The following is a 16,463-nucleotide window of genomic DNA, read 5'->3' as shown; positions in this document are numbered from 1 at the left end:
GAGGGAGGGAGGGAGGGAAATAGAAAAAGTCCATTCCAGGAAGTGTAAGCAATAGGCCAAATAACTCCACACAGGAGACAATGTGGTGGAAACAGCCAAGATGAGCTGCTAAGGGAAGCTTTAACTGACAGCTGGATTAAGGTAATGGGAGAGTTTTGCAAGACTTCACGGAAAGGAAATACACTTAGGTTTTTTTCTCCAGTACTGAGGATTGAAACCAAGGCCTTCACACTGAGCTACATCCCCAGCCCCTTTTAATTTTGAAACAGGGTTTAACAATAGTGAGAGAAATTCATTATAGGTCCAGCCTAAAATTAGGGAAGCCAGATATATGTTAAATATAACCAAGGCACTAGTGGAATTTATAAGATAGTAAGAAAGGAGACAGTGGTGTGGGAATTGATTCAACCTCTATTAAGAGAGGATAGCCTTGACAATTGATGGAGATGCAGAGGAAAAGGCAGTGTCAAAGATGCTGCCCAAGATATGGTTTTGGTAACTAAGTAGATAGTGGCACCCAAGACTGGGAATCCAAGGGAGTACCAGTCTGGTCGGGGTGAGGAAAAATGGCATTTACATTTAGGCTTGTACATGTGCAGAGTTAACTGGCAGTTGGGTCTTGGGACCTGATTCTTAAGGGAGTAGTAAAGGCTGAAGGTGGAGACTTTCGGGCCATCAACAGAAGGTGCCTGAAAGCATGGGAGTGAATGAACTCATCCAGATGGAGCAGAAAGGCACGCAGCAAAGCCAGAGCAGTATCATGTCAAGGGAAGGCAAAAAAGTGATGCTGACAAAGGAGCCTCCAGAGGCATCGAGGCAGGCTCTACCTAACCAGAACAACTCCTTTATCGAACTAGAAGAAACATCAAAAACACAGTTGATGAAAAAAACAAAAAACAAAAACAAAAAACCACTGTTGATGGCACTTTCCCACCATTCCATCTGTCCAGTCCAACCCCATCTGCTTGGAGGAGTCTGGCTCAACACTGACTCACCCAAGGGAGAGACAGCCCGCACTGTCCCTAATTTATGAGTGAAGGTGGCTTCCGAGGCCTCGGCGGCTGCGCCACAAGAACCTGAGGATATCTCCCCGGAGACCCTGCTTCAAATGGCAGGCTGGCACAGAGGAGCACAACCAGCCCCACTTACCGCGCTGGAGGGACGGTCCCTCCTTCAGGCCAACCTTCAAATTATTCTCATCGTCGTTGGTACGGTCACTCGCTGCTCCGGGCCGCAGTCCTGCCCTCTCTTTAGTTCTCACCCGGTCCCTTCAACCTTGGGTGCACTGGGGCCAGCACCGTTGGGTTTTCAATCTTCCCTTAGGCCACCAACCGGCGCTATCTGAGCCAATTCCGACACTTCTTCTTCCACCTTACTGAGATACCTCAGCCAATCAGGAAAGGTTATGCTGCCAAGTGAAAACGCCATAGCGACGGATGACGCCTGCCAGTTGCCTCAGCAACCAGAGAACGCGCAGGGTCCAACCCCAAGGCTGGAGGCAAGAGGCCGCAAGTGGCGCTCACCAGGGTACTGCGGCCTGTGACGTTAGTACAGCTGCTTGTGAACCAGTCTCCTGTACATTGTGGATTTTTCTGGATTTAGGGTGCTCATTCTCTGGTTTTTGAAATAAAATGGGGAGGGGTTTCATTTTGGAATGTTTCAAGAATTGCTAGAGACTGTCAAATCAGTTCTCCAAAGCAGATTTAATTTGAAAAGAAATCAGTACAATGTGCTAAATACTTTAATATGGCACAAAACATTTTCAATTACTCAAAAGGACCGCACGTTTCAGGCAGTAAGAAAATGGTGGTGTGAAAATCTGACCTCAGAATCAAGGGATCTGTATGGTATGGTACACAATCACTACTAGTTCATTTTACGTCCCTTGCACAAGTCACTTCAACTTTTGTGAAAGTCTGCAGCTTTTTTTTTTTGTTAAGGCATTGTATTAAAGCCTTAAAGATACGTGACATCATGGAGCTCTAAAAACCAATATAAAATGTAGAGTGCTCAATTTTGTGCTGCCCTATTTTAAATTCTTTCACTTATTCTTCACACCATTTGGTAGTCATTATTTTCACCCAATAAGCAAGAAATTCCCTAAATAGTCCAATACAACAGCTATTAAGTGACAGAAGCAGGGCAGAACTTACAATGATTGGAAAACTGTGTCTCGATCACAAGGATACCCCAACAATTTCTGCAGGTACAGGGCCCCCTGCTCAATCTTAATGTCACTCTAAATGCACAGTAGTGTGTCAACACTTGCTGAAATTCTCCAAAACTTGATTGAAAATGAATCATGACTTTTCTGTTTCTGTTTTAAGTAGCCCAGTGGGATAACAGATCTTGGATTTGTGTAATTACTCAAGCACATTTTTAATTTTAAAAAATCTTATTTTAGGAATGCAGAAAGGTTAAAGCCAAATTCAGGTGAATATACCAGAAGTAATTAAAATTCAGAGCATAAAACCATGAGAATATTACCAACCAAACAAAAAATCCAAAAAGGTGACAGGTAGGAAGACTGATGGTGAGTGAAAAAAATATTCTATACACTAACATTCTAATCATTAAGCACTAAGGGACAATGACTCTTAAGTCTTAATCTTCAGCAGTATATGGAATGTGCCTCTCATCTTTCTACTTCTCTGTAAAAGTGTCTCAATGCATGTTTTGGCTTTCTCTAAAAATGACTTAAAACTGTGTACATGTAAAAGGTATAAAAGACGCTGACTCTTAGAAGAGAGGTGCACTAACATCTCCAAGTGTCAATGGTCCAAAGCATGCTCTGTAATGTGCTATGTTTAAAACCCCAAAGCAATCACACCTGCACCAATACTTGCAGTTTATGTAGCAGGACTCAAATCTGAGACCTAATACTTCCTTTGTTCTGTTCTCTAATATATTGTACTATGCTAAAATGCATATACGTCAATTATATACTTCAAAAGTAAAAGAATACAAAATTTTAACTGTAGCATTAAAAAAAAAGTAACAATAGGCACTGAGATAGGGTCAACTCAAACAAGAAGACAAATCACTTCCTCAAACTTCTAAAATGCCTCTAGACCAATGGTCTAAGGGCAAGAAAAGGCTACTTCAAACACACTAACCCTCCCAACACACTTTAAGGAATGAGAGTGATGTAGATTTGAAAGCAGAAGGTCCAGTACAACATGAAGTAACTAGGCTTTGAAAAAAAGCAGGTTTCCCAAATAATAGAAATGTTTTCAATAAAAGCATAGAAACTGGAATGTCAAGGTTAGATCAAACAGAAATGAGAAAATCATGGTTCCCTTTCCTCTTTCCTGGTTAAAAAAATATTGATGTTTGATAGGTGGGAATTACATATTGACAAAAATATTTTTCCTAACATCAAACTTTCACATGAAATTTCCAAAACCATAAGCACCCTAACCCATACTTTCATACATTATTAAATTCACAGAAGTATCAGAAGTTTCTCAGTACAAAAAACATGAGGAAATTGTATGCTTATCTATACACACATATTATATATTAATATATATACACAGATATATTACAGAAAACAGACAAGACTTATTTGCTATTAAGGAAAAAATCTGTAATAAAATTAATTAACAACAACAAAAACAAGCAGAGCCTGCCTGTAATGTCAGTACTTATGCAAATGAGTACACATAACCCAGCAAAAGTCTTAAAATAAGGAAAAAATAAATGAGCTTTGCAAAAGGGACTTTATTTTCAACATTTCTTTCTTTAAAAAAATAGGAAAAAGCTTTAATTTTAAAGTAAGAAAATGGTAGGGGCTGACAAAGCTAAGGCCAGCATTAACAAAGGGTATTTTCAATATTTCTTAACCATGAAAATGCTACTGTGAAACACTATTTTGTTTCCCCTTTTTTCCCCTTTTCTGTCTGTCTTCTCCTAGAGCATACAAATATTAGGAGGCAGGCAGGACATACCAATCACTCATTTTCACTCCCTACCTCATCTCAAGCTGAAAAAGACATTCAGCTCTTCCAATAAAATACAAAGTAAAGACAATAGCCAACAATTAATTAAGTAGACTTTTATTGCTCTTTCAACTTTAATAAGATATACAAAAAATAGTTTTCTCACAATTATGAAACAAATGTGAAAGGCAGGATGGTTCACATTATAGACTTGGATAGACTCGTACTTCATATAAATGAAAAATATCAATTCTACAATTTAATGTTTAATTTGGTTTGGATTTTATTACAAAAGCAAATATCACTGTAATTATAAAAGTCATAAAACTTTGACCTATACTATGAAATTACACCAAGATATCAAATATTACATAAATACACAATACAATTCAATATTTGTTTATTTAAACATAGTAAACATTGAAAGACCCTTCCACAAAAACAAAAACCTTGAATAATAAATGTAAGAAAAGCCACAGCATGAAAAACCAATCGATGTGCAAAACACTGATTAAAAACAAAAGTGGGGCTTAGCAATTACTCTAAGTATGTGGTAATTACATTTTAAAAAGATCTTTAGATGATTCCTTTTTCAACTATGTTTTTCTATAACTGACACTTATTTTACTTTCTGAAGTTAGAAAAGAGATTAAGATTGCCAAATTTTGAAATTTGAACACTATTTTAAAGCTCGAATGTCCTTAAGTCTTTAAATTTACCTTCTAAAAATAAATAATTGTTGAAATAAAAGACTGTATATGACAAAATGGTGTTAATCTACATAAATAAATTTAAAACATTAAGTTATTTAAAATAAAGCTTTGAATTGCAATGTTTTATCAATGGCTTACATATCCAAAAATCTGAGCACTCTGAAACAGGATGTTTCACATGAGAAACCGTTAAACTGTTGAGCACATTTACAGAACTGATGTACATGATAAAAATCTTCTACGTAGCAAGCTCTAGTATTATACCTCTGTGAAGAGACCAGTTGTTGCTTTTTTTTTTAACAGAATTGTGAACCCGCCTTTGTGAAGGAAAAAGTCAGGTAGTGTACTCACAGAGAAACTCTGAGTATGTGGAAAAACAGAAATGTTTTTGGATGAAGAAAACAGAAAATAAAAGTTATTAATTTTGAGTGGTAAACAAATCTCCTTTATAAATATATGCATTAGCACATAAGAATTTTACCCAACACATTTTACAAAAGACCTGGCAAATACAAACACTGGTACGCCACAGCTTTAAACAACGGAAGAGATTTAAGATTGGTAACTACACACACACACACACACACACACACACACACACACACACACACACGCATACAAATATGCTTTAGAAAGACTGAATCAGTGTATCTAATGTTAAAAATATATAGTCATCCTTTTATTGTAAGGAACTCAGCTCATTTTCTCAAAAGCTGCTATTTTAGATTGAAAGAGTAAATGAAAGTAAATTTCAGATGGTTAACACCAGAATTTATTATAGTCTTTGTAAACAGACATCTATAAATAAATAAAATAGGGTGGAGAAAAGAATATCCTGAGATGGCTCTGTGGCCAGGGTATTCAGTAGCACTAAGCTCCATTCTGAAAATCAAGGCATCTAAGAAAGTGCAGGGCTGTTTGTTTGAATTTATTTTGGAAATGGAATATGCACAGGTTTAATTATTTTGCACCTTGAGGTAAATCAGTACACAGCAAATACTACTTCTCATATATACCTATTTAAGGCAACACTTAAAAATCAATATATAGTAAATTGTATCTTTCACTGTCTTGCAATGAATGCTATCCATGATTCCACTTAACACAAGCAGTTAATTACTTAAACACGAGTTACCTTAGCTCTTCAATGGAGCAGTCATATCAGATCATTTTGTAAATCAAGTAGTCAAAAGAAAGCAGAAGCCATTAGTAATGGAGACAGTAGAACATTCTGAATGCTAAGTATTTTGCAAGTTAGGGTTTTTCTAGCACTGGATAATTACTATACATAATTATATAAAATCAGAAAAAACACTATGATCCCAGATAGTTTTCAGTTTAAATTTTAAAATCACTTCCTGTAAAATAAGTGCATTTGTTAACTCTTTGATGTCCAAACACAAGGAAATGATATGAGGAAATTTTCTTGTTCAGGTACATCAGGGGAGTTAAAAAAATAGCAGCAGATAGCAGGAACTTTGGACCTGACTATGCTGCTATGAATAAAAAGTAATCGTCTAAATGGAAGCACATAAATGATAATAAGCACCATGGGTCATACTCTCCATCGATTGCCAATAGAGTCTAAAAGTCTTTTTCGGGCAGTACCAGATAATGCCAATGACATTTTCTAAAGAAAAGCAGCTACATTTCCAACATCTCAGGTGAGGCATAAATTGAATTTATTATTGTACTAGAATCTGCAGAAGGGAAAATTGTATTAGCTATTATGTACTTTAGAATGGAATGAGAACACTTTAGCATTGCTAAAATACCAGCTTTTGGCATTTTTGTGATCTTCTTTCAAGATCAATTATTCACTTTTGCCTTTAATTATAAATGACTAAAGGGAGCACTGGAATTTCACTAAAATTTTTTCCCTAATATTCATGTTACCATCTCCAGTATTTCTGTAGCTTTTCAATAATCACTTGGATCTTGCCAAATCAGTGTCACAATCCCATTCACCCAGTCCTACAAGCTTAACAGTAACATTTATTGAGTATGGAGCTAAGAGTATATAAAAGATGACTAAAATGAATGCTAAATTAAAAGGGCAGCTAAGAAAAACTAAATTAAATTTTAAAATACTAACAAAAAATAGGAAGAATGCCATCAATTGAGCTCTACGTAAGTCTAATTTTCTTTAAAAGACAAATATGGCAGTGCTTTATATCAAAATTGCAAAATTTGTCAATTTCTTTCAGCTACTAAACGTAAATGTAAGTGAGCACCAATTATTTACATTAACAGTTTACTCTATATTGGTTATCTTTTCAAATGTTTATATAATTAAGCATATCAATGAAAATAAATATTTAGAAATGAAACCATGGGAAATAACCTATTAAATATAATCTATATAAGAAAAATAACAGTAAGAAAATGAAAGGTAATTCTGAATAAAGTAATACTGATCATAACCCATTTGAGACAATTCTGACTCCTGATTACTTGATCATACTATTTATAATGGAAATCTAATCAAAAACTTGAACCTGATACAAACTATTTCACTTTAAGAGAGCAACAGCAAAGAATAGAGGATTTATGAATTCTAAAAAAAGTGTAAGTCTTGAGAAAATAGTTTCTACAAAGGTAACAAAATTCCTTGTAAACTGGCATTTTATACCTTCTAAAATTCATAGTTACAACCGGCATGGGTGCTGAATTATAAATACCTGACTTTGAGAACGGATAGCTACATACGGAAGTCTCAAGATTTTTTAAAAATTCCTAAAACTAAGGGTTAAAAACATAACAGTTCCTATACTGAAAGTCTCCACTGTTGTCCAATCAATCACCTCTAGGGCCAAGAAAATGACATCACTTGTGCAACACGGTGGACAGCCACAGAAATAGTACACAGAGAAGCCATGACATGTTGTGTTCTTCACAGCACTGACATAAAGACTCTGTTCTTCCTATAAAGTACTAGGCTAACAAAGGTGAAATAATATGTGACAATTTTTGGACACTCAAGTAAAAATGATAAATATGTAAACTAAGTATGTACCACTTAAGATTGGTATGAGCTGCTACTGATGGACAGAGATTTAAGAAAAGCCTACTGTGTATTTCTCCACATCTTTCTACTGCAGAATAGAAAAGCTTTTTCCCAACAAAATAAATATTTGAATAATAACCATGTACCTCATTTCTAAGAGACTATTTCATTAATATACACTCCATGGTGCTTGTAACAAACTTCAGGTATTATTTCAAAAAACCCAGTAGTCAGGCATACATAGCATGACGTACAATATTGTTATAGTGATATCACACACACACACACATTATAGATATACATCTATATCTATATATAATTCTGCTTGGTTCAATTCTATAATGAAGTTTCAGCATCCATGTATTTCTTTGATGGTTGATCTTCAAAATTTATTGTCACACTCACAGGTTTTTCAGGGCTATTTAAAACAAAGAATGAGAAAAAAAATTTAAAAGAACAAATACAAGATTCTAAACATGGCCAATAATGAGTATCTATGTAAAACCTTTTGAGATGATTATTCAGTAACACTAACTTATAATTTGCTACCTAATTTTACTGCTCATTTTTAGTACCAGTAAACTTAACCAGAAAGTCATATATTAAAAATTCTTAGTTTTTTAAAAATTATGTTTTCAATTGAAATTCATGTCTTTAAACTGAAGTTTTTTAAAATGAGTCCGTATATAACAGTTTATTAGTTTTACTTCATGCATGAACAAGAGTTGAAACATCTGACTTATTTCACTGAAAAATTCACTAACACAAATCTTTGTTAATGTAGATAAGCATCAAGTAATTTCCTTTGAAAAGTAACAAACTGGCAAAATTTCTGTCCCTAAATTTGGCTCACAAGTACAACACCTATTTTACATTTTTAAATTACTATCATACACAATGACTCCCTATATATGGATTTAACTGGTTGACTGATTTAATTGTCAGACACCCAGATTTTGAAAAAACATTTTTAAAAAGTAGAGAAATACACTATTGTTTGCTGCCTTCTTCAGACAAACTGAAAGTAAGATGACCCAATAGTTTTTCTGTCAAAATGACATTGCCAAGACATTCTCCTTATTCTCATGTGATTTGGAATAGGGGAGTTAAATCAAATGAAAGGTGGAAGTGTAAGAGGTATGTTAATATTACTAGAAGGCCTTTATTTTTATCATAACTATATAACATGTTGGGCCAAGAGTGTGAAAAACAGTAACCAACAGTATAGAGATCAGTGAAGTTCTTGCCGTATGATCCAAAATGATGAAGAATTTAACTTTAAAACTTCGCAAGGTATTACACACTGGTAATCCCAGCAACTCAGGAGGCTGGGGTAGGAGCATTCTGAGTTCAAAGCCAATGTGGACAACTTAGCACAGCCCTTTCTCCATACAGCAAATAAAATCTTACAGACTAAAAATAGAAATTTAAACAGCAAATACTACAGCTTAGAAAACCAAAACTCAAGAAAAAATGACAGAAAAATAAAACATATTGCTGATAAAGATTAAGCAGAAAAGGGGTTCTATAGGTAGACAGGGAAAGAATAAGAAAAAGCTGATTAATTATTATCACCAGATAAGAGTTCAGAAAGATAGTAATTAACAGATTAGCTACATGACTACCTGCTTGGAAAGGTCTTGATCTGAAGCTCAAGCAAAATTATTACCATACCCAACATAGCATCTGACACAAGGTAAACCTAAGACATTAGTTGAATATGTCTTGGAAGACATACTTCATTTCTTTAGAGACCTGAGAATTACAGTTCTAAAGACAATCAAAATAGAATTCCCAAGGTTTCAGGCCATGTAGTGAGGGTGAAGAAAGAAATGCTACCTAAGAAGAAACGTAAGTAAAGGGTCATATGAGTTTTAATACACGGTCCATTATAATGGTCTTTATATTAATGAATTTAATTTCTTCCAAATATCCTCAGGGAAACATTTACCTTAACTGAAGAAGTGATACACAAAAGCCAAGCCAAGCAAAACAAAACAAATCAAAACATAAGAAAACAATCGTCGTTTTTTCCCTTGGAGTAGCAAACAGCATGACTGTGACAGTGTTCAATTAGAATATTTATTTACTTCCTGGTAATTATCTTTCTTTATATGTTTTTAAATCATTTACATATCTATTCTATGCTGCCACATGAAAATTTATTTTTAATAAAAATAGTTTAAGTTCTTTTCTGAAATATGAAACTACATAAATTTAAAAATTATACAACAGAATCATTACCAGTATCTGATCGTTAATAATAAAATGACAGATAAAAGATGTGAGGGAGAAAGCCAGGAATGTTGGTTTTGTTAATGAAGATATGAATTGGGTAAGTAAAGTGTGACGATTCTACTGTACAGCTCTCTGTAGGTAAACTGAACACTGGCAACGGGTAGAAAATGCATAAACAATTATAACTACCTCGTGTTAGATCTGGTTACTTTGGCATTCTCAGTATTCATGGCAAGTGCCTTCCACTGTGCAGTTTTGGCCATTTCATCTGATATGTTAACCACTGAGGGATCAACACTGAGGAGCAAATACACTTTATGGTTAGTATACAGTACTTGCAAAGCATTAATATTGTCATTTTTACATCTATATGACTATTTGCTTTCATCAACATAAAATGAAAAAACCCTTGTCACGCACTTAAATCAAGGTCCAGCAAGGTATCAAAATCCTGGAGTTCATCTGTAAAGGCCTCATGAAGAATTACATCTCTCTTTATAACTAAAACTAAGCATAAAATTAAATTAGCAAAATTTGGCTGGGCACAGTGGCACATGCCTGTAATCCCAGCCGTCGGGAAGCTGAGGCACAAGGATTGCCATAAATTCGAGGCCATCCTGGACTCCATAGTAAGTTCAAGGTAAGCCTGGATTACATAGCAAGACCCTGTCTCAAACAAACAAACAAAAACAAATTAGCAAGATTTGCTTATGTAACTTTGCTTTACAATTCAATTTGGGGTTTCAATAGTACTTCAGCAGTACTCCAGTAATGATACCCTCTGGCCACCCTGGCTATATACTATTGAAATAATATAAAAGATATATGAATATGCTCAACTATAAAAACAGCACCAATTAGAAAACTTTCATAATTGGCACAAATTTCAGTCTCCTTAAATATCCACAATATACAAGAAAAAATTATGAAAACAAAACCCAAACCAAAACACACTGCAATCCTAACTGTTTGAGAGGCTGAGGCAGAACAGTGTGATCAAGGCCAGGTAGGCAACACAACAAAAGAAAAAAACTTAAAACAAAATCCTTATCTTTCATAGTCTATATAAATCGTTCAAAAAAGAACAATGTCACTTTGCAACTAAGAACAACATTCTGAAAATATTTAAAAGATAATACTAGAAAAGCTTTATAAGTTCCATTGTGGATGATATTGACATTTTTAGTGTCAACGTGGTATTTTATCAAATGTATCAAAGTCAAAAGAACATACTGTTGGGGCCAGGGATATAGCTCAGTGGTGCTGCCGCCTGCCTTAGGGCAAACGCAAGGTCCTGAGTTCCATCCCTGGTATCCCCCCCCCCAAAAAAACCCAAGAATACACTGTCCTTACTGTAAGGGATAACTGTAATGATTCTATGTGTCTACAAACTACTGCAAAAATGACTTAAAGACCCCAAATCCGATAAAAATTATATAAATAGTTAAATTAGGGCTCAAGGTTATCAGTCACAAGTAATGTGGAAGTACCATGAAGTTAACAGAAATATCTTCAAGCCCTTTTTTCCTTACTAAAAGAAAAACATTTCATGCAAACAAGCTACATATACAATGTCAAATTAGATCATGTTAAGTTAATGTGATAGTGGCAAGGTTATGAACAACTAAATAGCAGTACTAGCTCTGTTGATACTTTAAGTCAGAATGCTGTTTAAAATTTAAGATTGTAGAGAAATGTGACGCAGTCATGGAAGAGTCTCAACACCCAAGTTCACAATGGCAAGGCCATGCAGCCTGCAACTCTTCCTGCCTTAAGTAAGCATTTATTCACTTGGCTATCAACTTAAAATAACTGAAGAGCGAATGAATTCCCAATGTAGTTTCTAGCTTCTATCCTTTTCCAAGTAAGAATTTTCCCATTTGCAGAAATTAACACCCTTTTTTGAATACAGTATATATTTTATCTCCAAATAAAACTATATGAAAAGTCTGACTGCATTACATAAATTATTTTCATATTTCAGAGAGCTTTACATTTTCCAAATGCTTTCATATCTCATTTGATCTTCATGGCAAGTAACCCAAAACTATTTAAGAAATAAGTTAGCCATTTTTTGGCATTCTTGGTGTTTCCAGTTTTTTTTTTTTTGGACAGGGTCTCACTATGTAGCCCAGGCTGGCCCTGAATTTGCACCAATCTTCCTTGCCTCAGCCTCCCGAGTGCTGGGATTACAGGCATGCGCCACCACGCCTGGCCTCTCGATGTTTCCATTTTAAGAAAAGTTACATTAACAATGAATCATATCATCATTTAAAAAACAAAAGAAAAAACTCAGATATCTATTTTTTTTGTTATATCAGACATATAAATTCCATTTAAATTTGTGAAGTTCATAGTTATTCTGAGAAAATAATAAAGAAGGACAGAAATTCAGTGACAAGTAATCTTAGGAAACTGAGTTACTAATCAGCATTGTGGCAGTTCCTATACCCTCTTTATTTTAGAGGAACAACGAATAAAATTCATATAACACAGATTTATAAAACCCAGCAAAGCAGTCCTTCATAACTGGATAAATTAAGACTGCTATACTTGGCACTGAGTTTAGTGTATAAAAGACTATACTTTCAGGGATCATTTCTATAGTTTGTAAAGTGTATTAAGATTCAAGGGAGCTGGGTATGGTGGTATGCCTATAATCCCAGCCCTCAGGAGGCTGAAGCAGGAGGATGGCTAAGAGTTTGAAGCCAGCCTGGGCTCTATAGTGAGTTCAAAGCCAGCTTGAATTACACAGCAAGACCTTGTCTCAAACAAACAAACAAACAAACAAAGACTCAAGAGAAAATCATGAAAAAGTAACAGAATAGTACCAATGGTAGAAAGAAACTAATAGCCAAAAAGTACAGAAGACAATTACTTGATTAATTCATTTATCACAGCTAACCAACATGTAACAAGACCAAATGTGACTCTGTAAAAACCATAAGAAAAAAAGATGAAAAAATGGTTGAAGCAAGTTAAATACTGTACCAATGAACTTTTTCCAACTGGTCAGAGAAGGAAGTTACACACAGTGTGCAACTGAATTCTCAACTCTAAATAGCTAATCAGAAATGGAAATGGTGTAGAAATACAAACTGAAGTGTACACAAATAATATATAGGATCTTAATCTTTTAAACTACAAAAAAATGCATTTCCCAAACTATCACCAAAATAATACATGACAAACTATAAATGCAACCCATTCATAATTTTCCATAATATGCAGCTTCACTGGCAAAAATGAAATTACACTTTTGGAAACTAGAAGAGCTGCAGAGCCTCTGCACAACTACATATTGGGAGGTTATCAGAAAATGGACTATAAATGTTTTATTTTCCAGCACACACTCATCCTAGCCCTACTGAAGACAGGAAAAAGGAATACTATTTTGACTAGAAAAATGGATGGAACTATTCTGAAACCTGTATATTGGTTTTAAATTTCCTTGTGACAAGTGGAATGAATATAACTAAATCCTGTTGTCTTTGCACGTCAGTTTAAGGCCCTCATCCAACTCTAGTTTTTCTTCATTCTTGCTAGAATCTGGGTAGAAAGGCACCAAGAGACTTCCTTTTCCAGCTGTGTGAAGCACCCTTTCAGTTCATATGCCAGACACAGATTTTTATCATCTTTTAAAAATAGCACTACAGCATTACATGATTATCAATGTACTTGACATACGTATGAAATGCACTGTTTTACAAAATCAAGTTAGACCTCACCTATATTTGAGGGCCTTAACTGGAATTTGCAAGAGACTTCCCCCTTCAAATGGAAGGTGCACAGTATCATCATCCTCTTGAAGCATTCGTTCAGCTTCCTGTGGAACACATGTGAAGAGATTACTTTTTCCAGAATATTTCTAAGAGGACAGGTATTAGAACACATTAAAGACTTAGACACTCAATCTGACATAACTGAAAATTTCATTTTATAATTATAAGCTCATAGCATGAAATGAAAAGTACTTATAGAGATTAATTTTAAATGGGTGTAACATTCATTTCTGAAAGTGAATCAATACTATTTGAAATCAATTTACATAAATTTGAGTATCAGTTATTACATAGGTATATAATGAGAGTAAATTTCATACAGTTTCTTATTTTTCATCATAATACGACTAAAACCTCACTTGTATAAGGCAGGATTTTCAACCTCAGCAATACTGACATTTAGACTAATAATTCTTTGTTGTAGGAGGAAGCCCTGTGTATACAAGAGATTTTGCAGCTTCCTCGCTTCTACCCACTGAATGCCAAAACAATTTGTCCAGTTGTGACAATCAACAGTGTCTTGTCTTAGCTGATATGTCCCCTGGAAGTTGAGAACCAAATGGGCACCAGAGATGCAAATTATGACACGTTACTAAGGTAATACAGGTGAGACAAGAGATTTTATACTCTTCTTATTAACAGAAATCCCACTATTTGCAGGTGGCAGTGTGACCTAGTCTTTAACATAAAACAAAGAAACAACTGGCTACATAAATTTCCCAGCATTTCTTGCAAATCGGGGACACATGGTACAATTTTTAGAAAGACTCTCGAAAATATGACAATAGAATAAGGGCCATTTTGCCTTCTGTCCCTTCCTCCTTGCCACTGTAAAGCTAACATAATGCCTGGAATTCAGTGGCCATTTTTGACCCAGGAGGTGAACTTAAGGATGGAAGAAATCCACATCCTACCTGCCAAGAGCAGGAGGAATGTAATAAAGGGTCCCTGATAACTCTGTGGAGCTGCAACAGCAGGCCACCTACTTTTGAGAATTCTCTTACATGGAGGAATAAATCCTTGTGTTTAAAAGTCACTTTTACTTTTGATTTCTATGATGTACCACTAAACCTTATTTTAACTGATATAAGAAATGATAAGCAGGTAACCTGACCTAAGTATTTTATAAATAAATTATATCCCTATTGAGAAGAAATTAACAAATGCTAATACGTATTTACATATTAACTTGAAGGAAAACAAACATTTGGAGCCTCAAGTAACTAGCCCTAATATCATAGTAATTGTAGTATCATTCCATTTGTTGCCAAAAAATAAACAAAATCAGTAATTTTTCTACCTCTAAAAATGGGTATCTTTCTTATGTTTGATTTTCTTTTTCTTTTCTTTTTTTTTTTGGTACCAGGGATCAAACTTATGACCTTGTGCTTGCGAGGCAGGCACGGTGCCACTGAACTAAATCCCTGGCCCTCTTATGTTTGCTTTTCAAACAATAACTGCGTATAAGAAAATTAAGTATAGCACTACGATCAACAAAATCATTAATGCTGCATATTTAGTCTGTACTTTTCTTTCAAGTGATAGCATTGTATTGATTAAAAATAAACCAATTCAGAATGAAGCATTTATGTTTATATCTAAGTCTACAAGTCGACTAACAGTGGTGCCTAACAGTGCACACAAAGACTACGCCTTTGCTGGGGCTGAAGAAAAGGCCATGGGCCCAGCGCCTTGGGAGGATAAGGTGGGAGGATCTCAGTCCGTCACTGCTAGACCAGCCTAGGTAACACACCAAAACCCCATCTCAAACTGAAGAACAAAAACAAACCAAAGCAAAACAACCAAAGCTTTACTATACATTAAAAAAAAACAACGATATTTATTTAAACTCCTTTTGCTGGTATGTATACTAGATTACTAAAATGTATATTAAAATTAATGTAGTTAATGTACTTACAGTTAGATGGTGATACAGAATTACTTTTTTATTTGTTTTAAAACTACTAAAAACTCTAATTCTTCTACTGTTAAGTACACAAATAAGTAACTTTCCAAAAATATTCTTATGTCAGAGGTATAGAGGGGCAAGACTGTTAAATGGGAAAGAGGTGGTATTTAAGACAAGTTACCTAGTATCTCCCTGCCTCAGTTTCCTTATTTATACAATGGAGAAAAAAACAGTATCTATACCTTATTAAGGGCCTTTGGAGGATTAAAAGAACTCATTCAATAAGGTGATTATAATAATCCCTTACTACAACATAGGGAATGGTATAAATCTAAAATTCTTGTCTTTTTACCTCTTTCTCTTTTTTCTTTTTGTCATCTTCTTTCTTTTTCTTACTTTCTGGTATGAGATCATCAAGCCAACTGAGTTCTCTCTTTGTGAAACACAGGTCCATGAGCTTGCGTACAAAAACCAATGCAAGAACCTTCAAAAGTGAGGAGAGGGAATATTAAGTAACACATAAATTATATCACTTAAAGAGGAAATTACTTTTTAAATCTTATAAATAATGGGAAAATACTTTATGTATTTTGCCTAAAAATTATTTTATCCATTATCTTATTGCAAAGAAACTGAGTCACCTATTTATGTTTTTGAATTGTCTGGGTTTTTTTTAAAAAAAAAGCTACACGGGACGAAAAAAGGAAATAAGATTTTTAATCTCTTTACACTCTGCTAATACTATAAAACACTTTAAGTATGGTGACTATATTAAACTTTAAAAAAATACATTCTACAAGTTTATATAAAAAACTTTTAAGCAGTGTATTATCTATTTCCAGCATTAGGTTTTAATTCTTCAATCAAATGGGC

The 16,463-nt window shown here is 34.6% G+C and overlaps 2 protein-coding genes across 38 annotated transcripts in view; both read right to left on the bottom strand.

Moving 5' to 3' along the window:
* Window positions 1-1,438, bottom strand: part of Nek10 (NIMA related kinase 10) — a 271,741-nt gene extending 270,303 nt beyond the window's left edge. For 5 of the 14 annotated variants that reach the window (XR_002387088.2, XM_013077054.3, XM_013077057.3 and 2 more), the window contains exon 1: window positions 1,150-1,435. The gene's annotated coding sequence lies outside the window, so the exon portion shown is untranslated. Of the gene's footprint in view, window positions 1-1,149 lie in introns of all 14 variants that reach the window. The other 9 variants (XM_021238706.2, XM_087182189.1, XM_021238702.2 and 6 more) reach the window with 5 other exon arrangements.
* Window positions 1,439-4,042: 2,604 nt separating this feature from the next.
* The window catches only part of Slc4a7 (solute carrier family 4 member 7), a 113,769-nt gene continuing 101,348 nt past the window's right edge, over window positions 4,043-16,463 (bottom strand). For 17 of the 24 annotated variants that reach the window (XM_087182173.1, XM_087182182.1, XM_087182186.1 and 14 more), the window contains 4 exons: window positions 15,943-16,074; window positions 13,628-13,725; window positions 10,089-10,196; window positions 4,043-8,079 (listed from right to left, as the gene is read on the bottom strand). In XM_087182173.1, coding sequence (XP_087038299.1) covers window positions 7,998-8,079; window positions 10,089-10,196; window positions 13,628-13,725; window positions 15,943-16,074 — 420 coding nt within the window. In that variant the 3' untranslated portion in view covers window positions 4,043-7,997. The remainder of the gene's footprint in view (window positions 8,080-10,088; window positions 10,197-13,627; window positions 13,726-15,942; window positions 16,075-16,463) is intronic. The other 7 variants (XM_087182178.1, XM_021238664.2, XM_087182179.1 and 4 more) reach the window with 1 other exon arrangement.

The sequence above is a fragment of the Heterocephalus glaber genome, unplaced genomic scaffold (assembly GCF_053883595.1).
Source record: "Heterocephalus glaber isolate CG9 unplaced genomic scaffold, H.glaber_assembly_v1.0 deba00001472, whole genome shotgun sequence".
Lineage (NCBI taxonomy): Eukaryota > Metazoa > Chordata > Mammalia > Rodentia > Bathyergidae > Heterocephalus > Heterocephalus glaber.
Note: the sequence above shows the minus strand (reverse complement) of the source record. Positions and strands in the feature narration are given on the sequence as shown.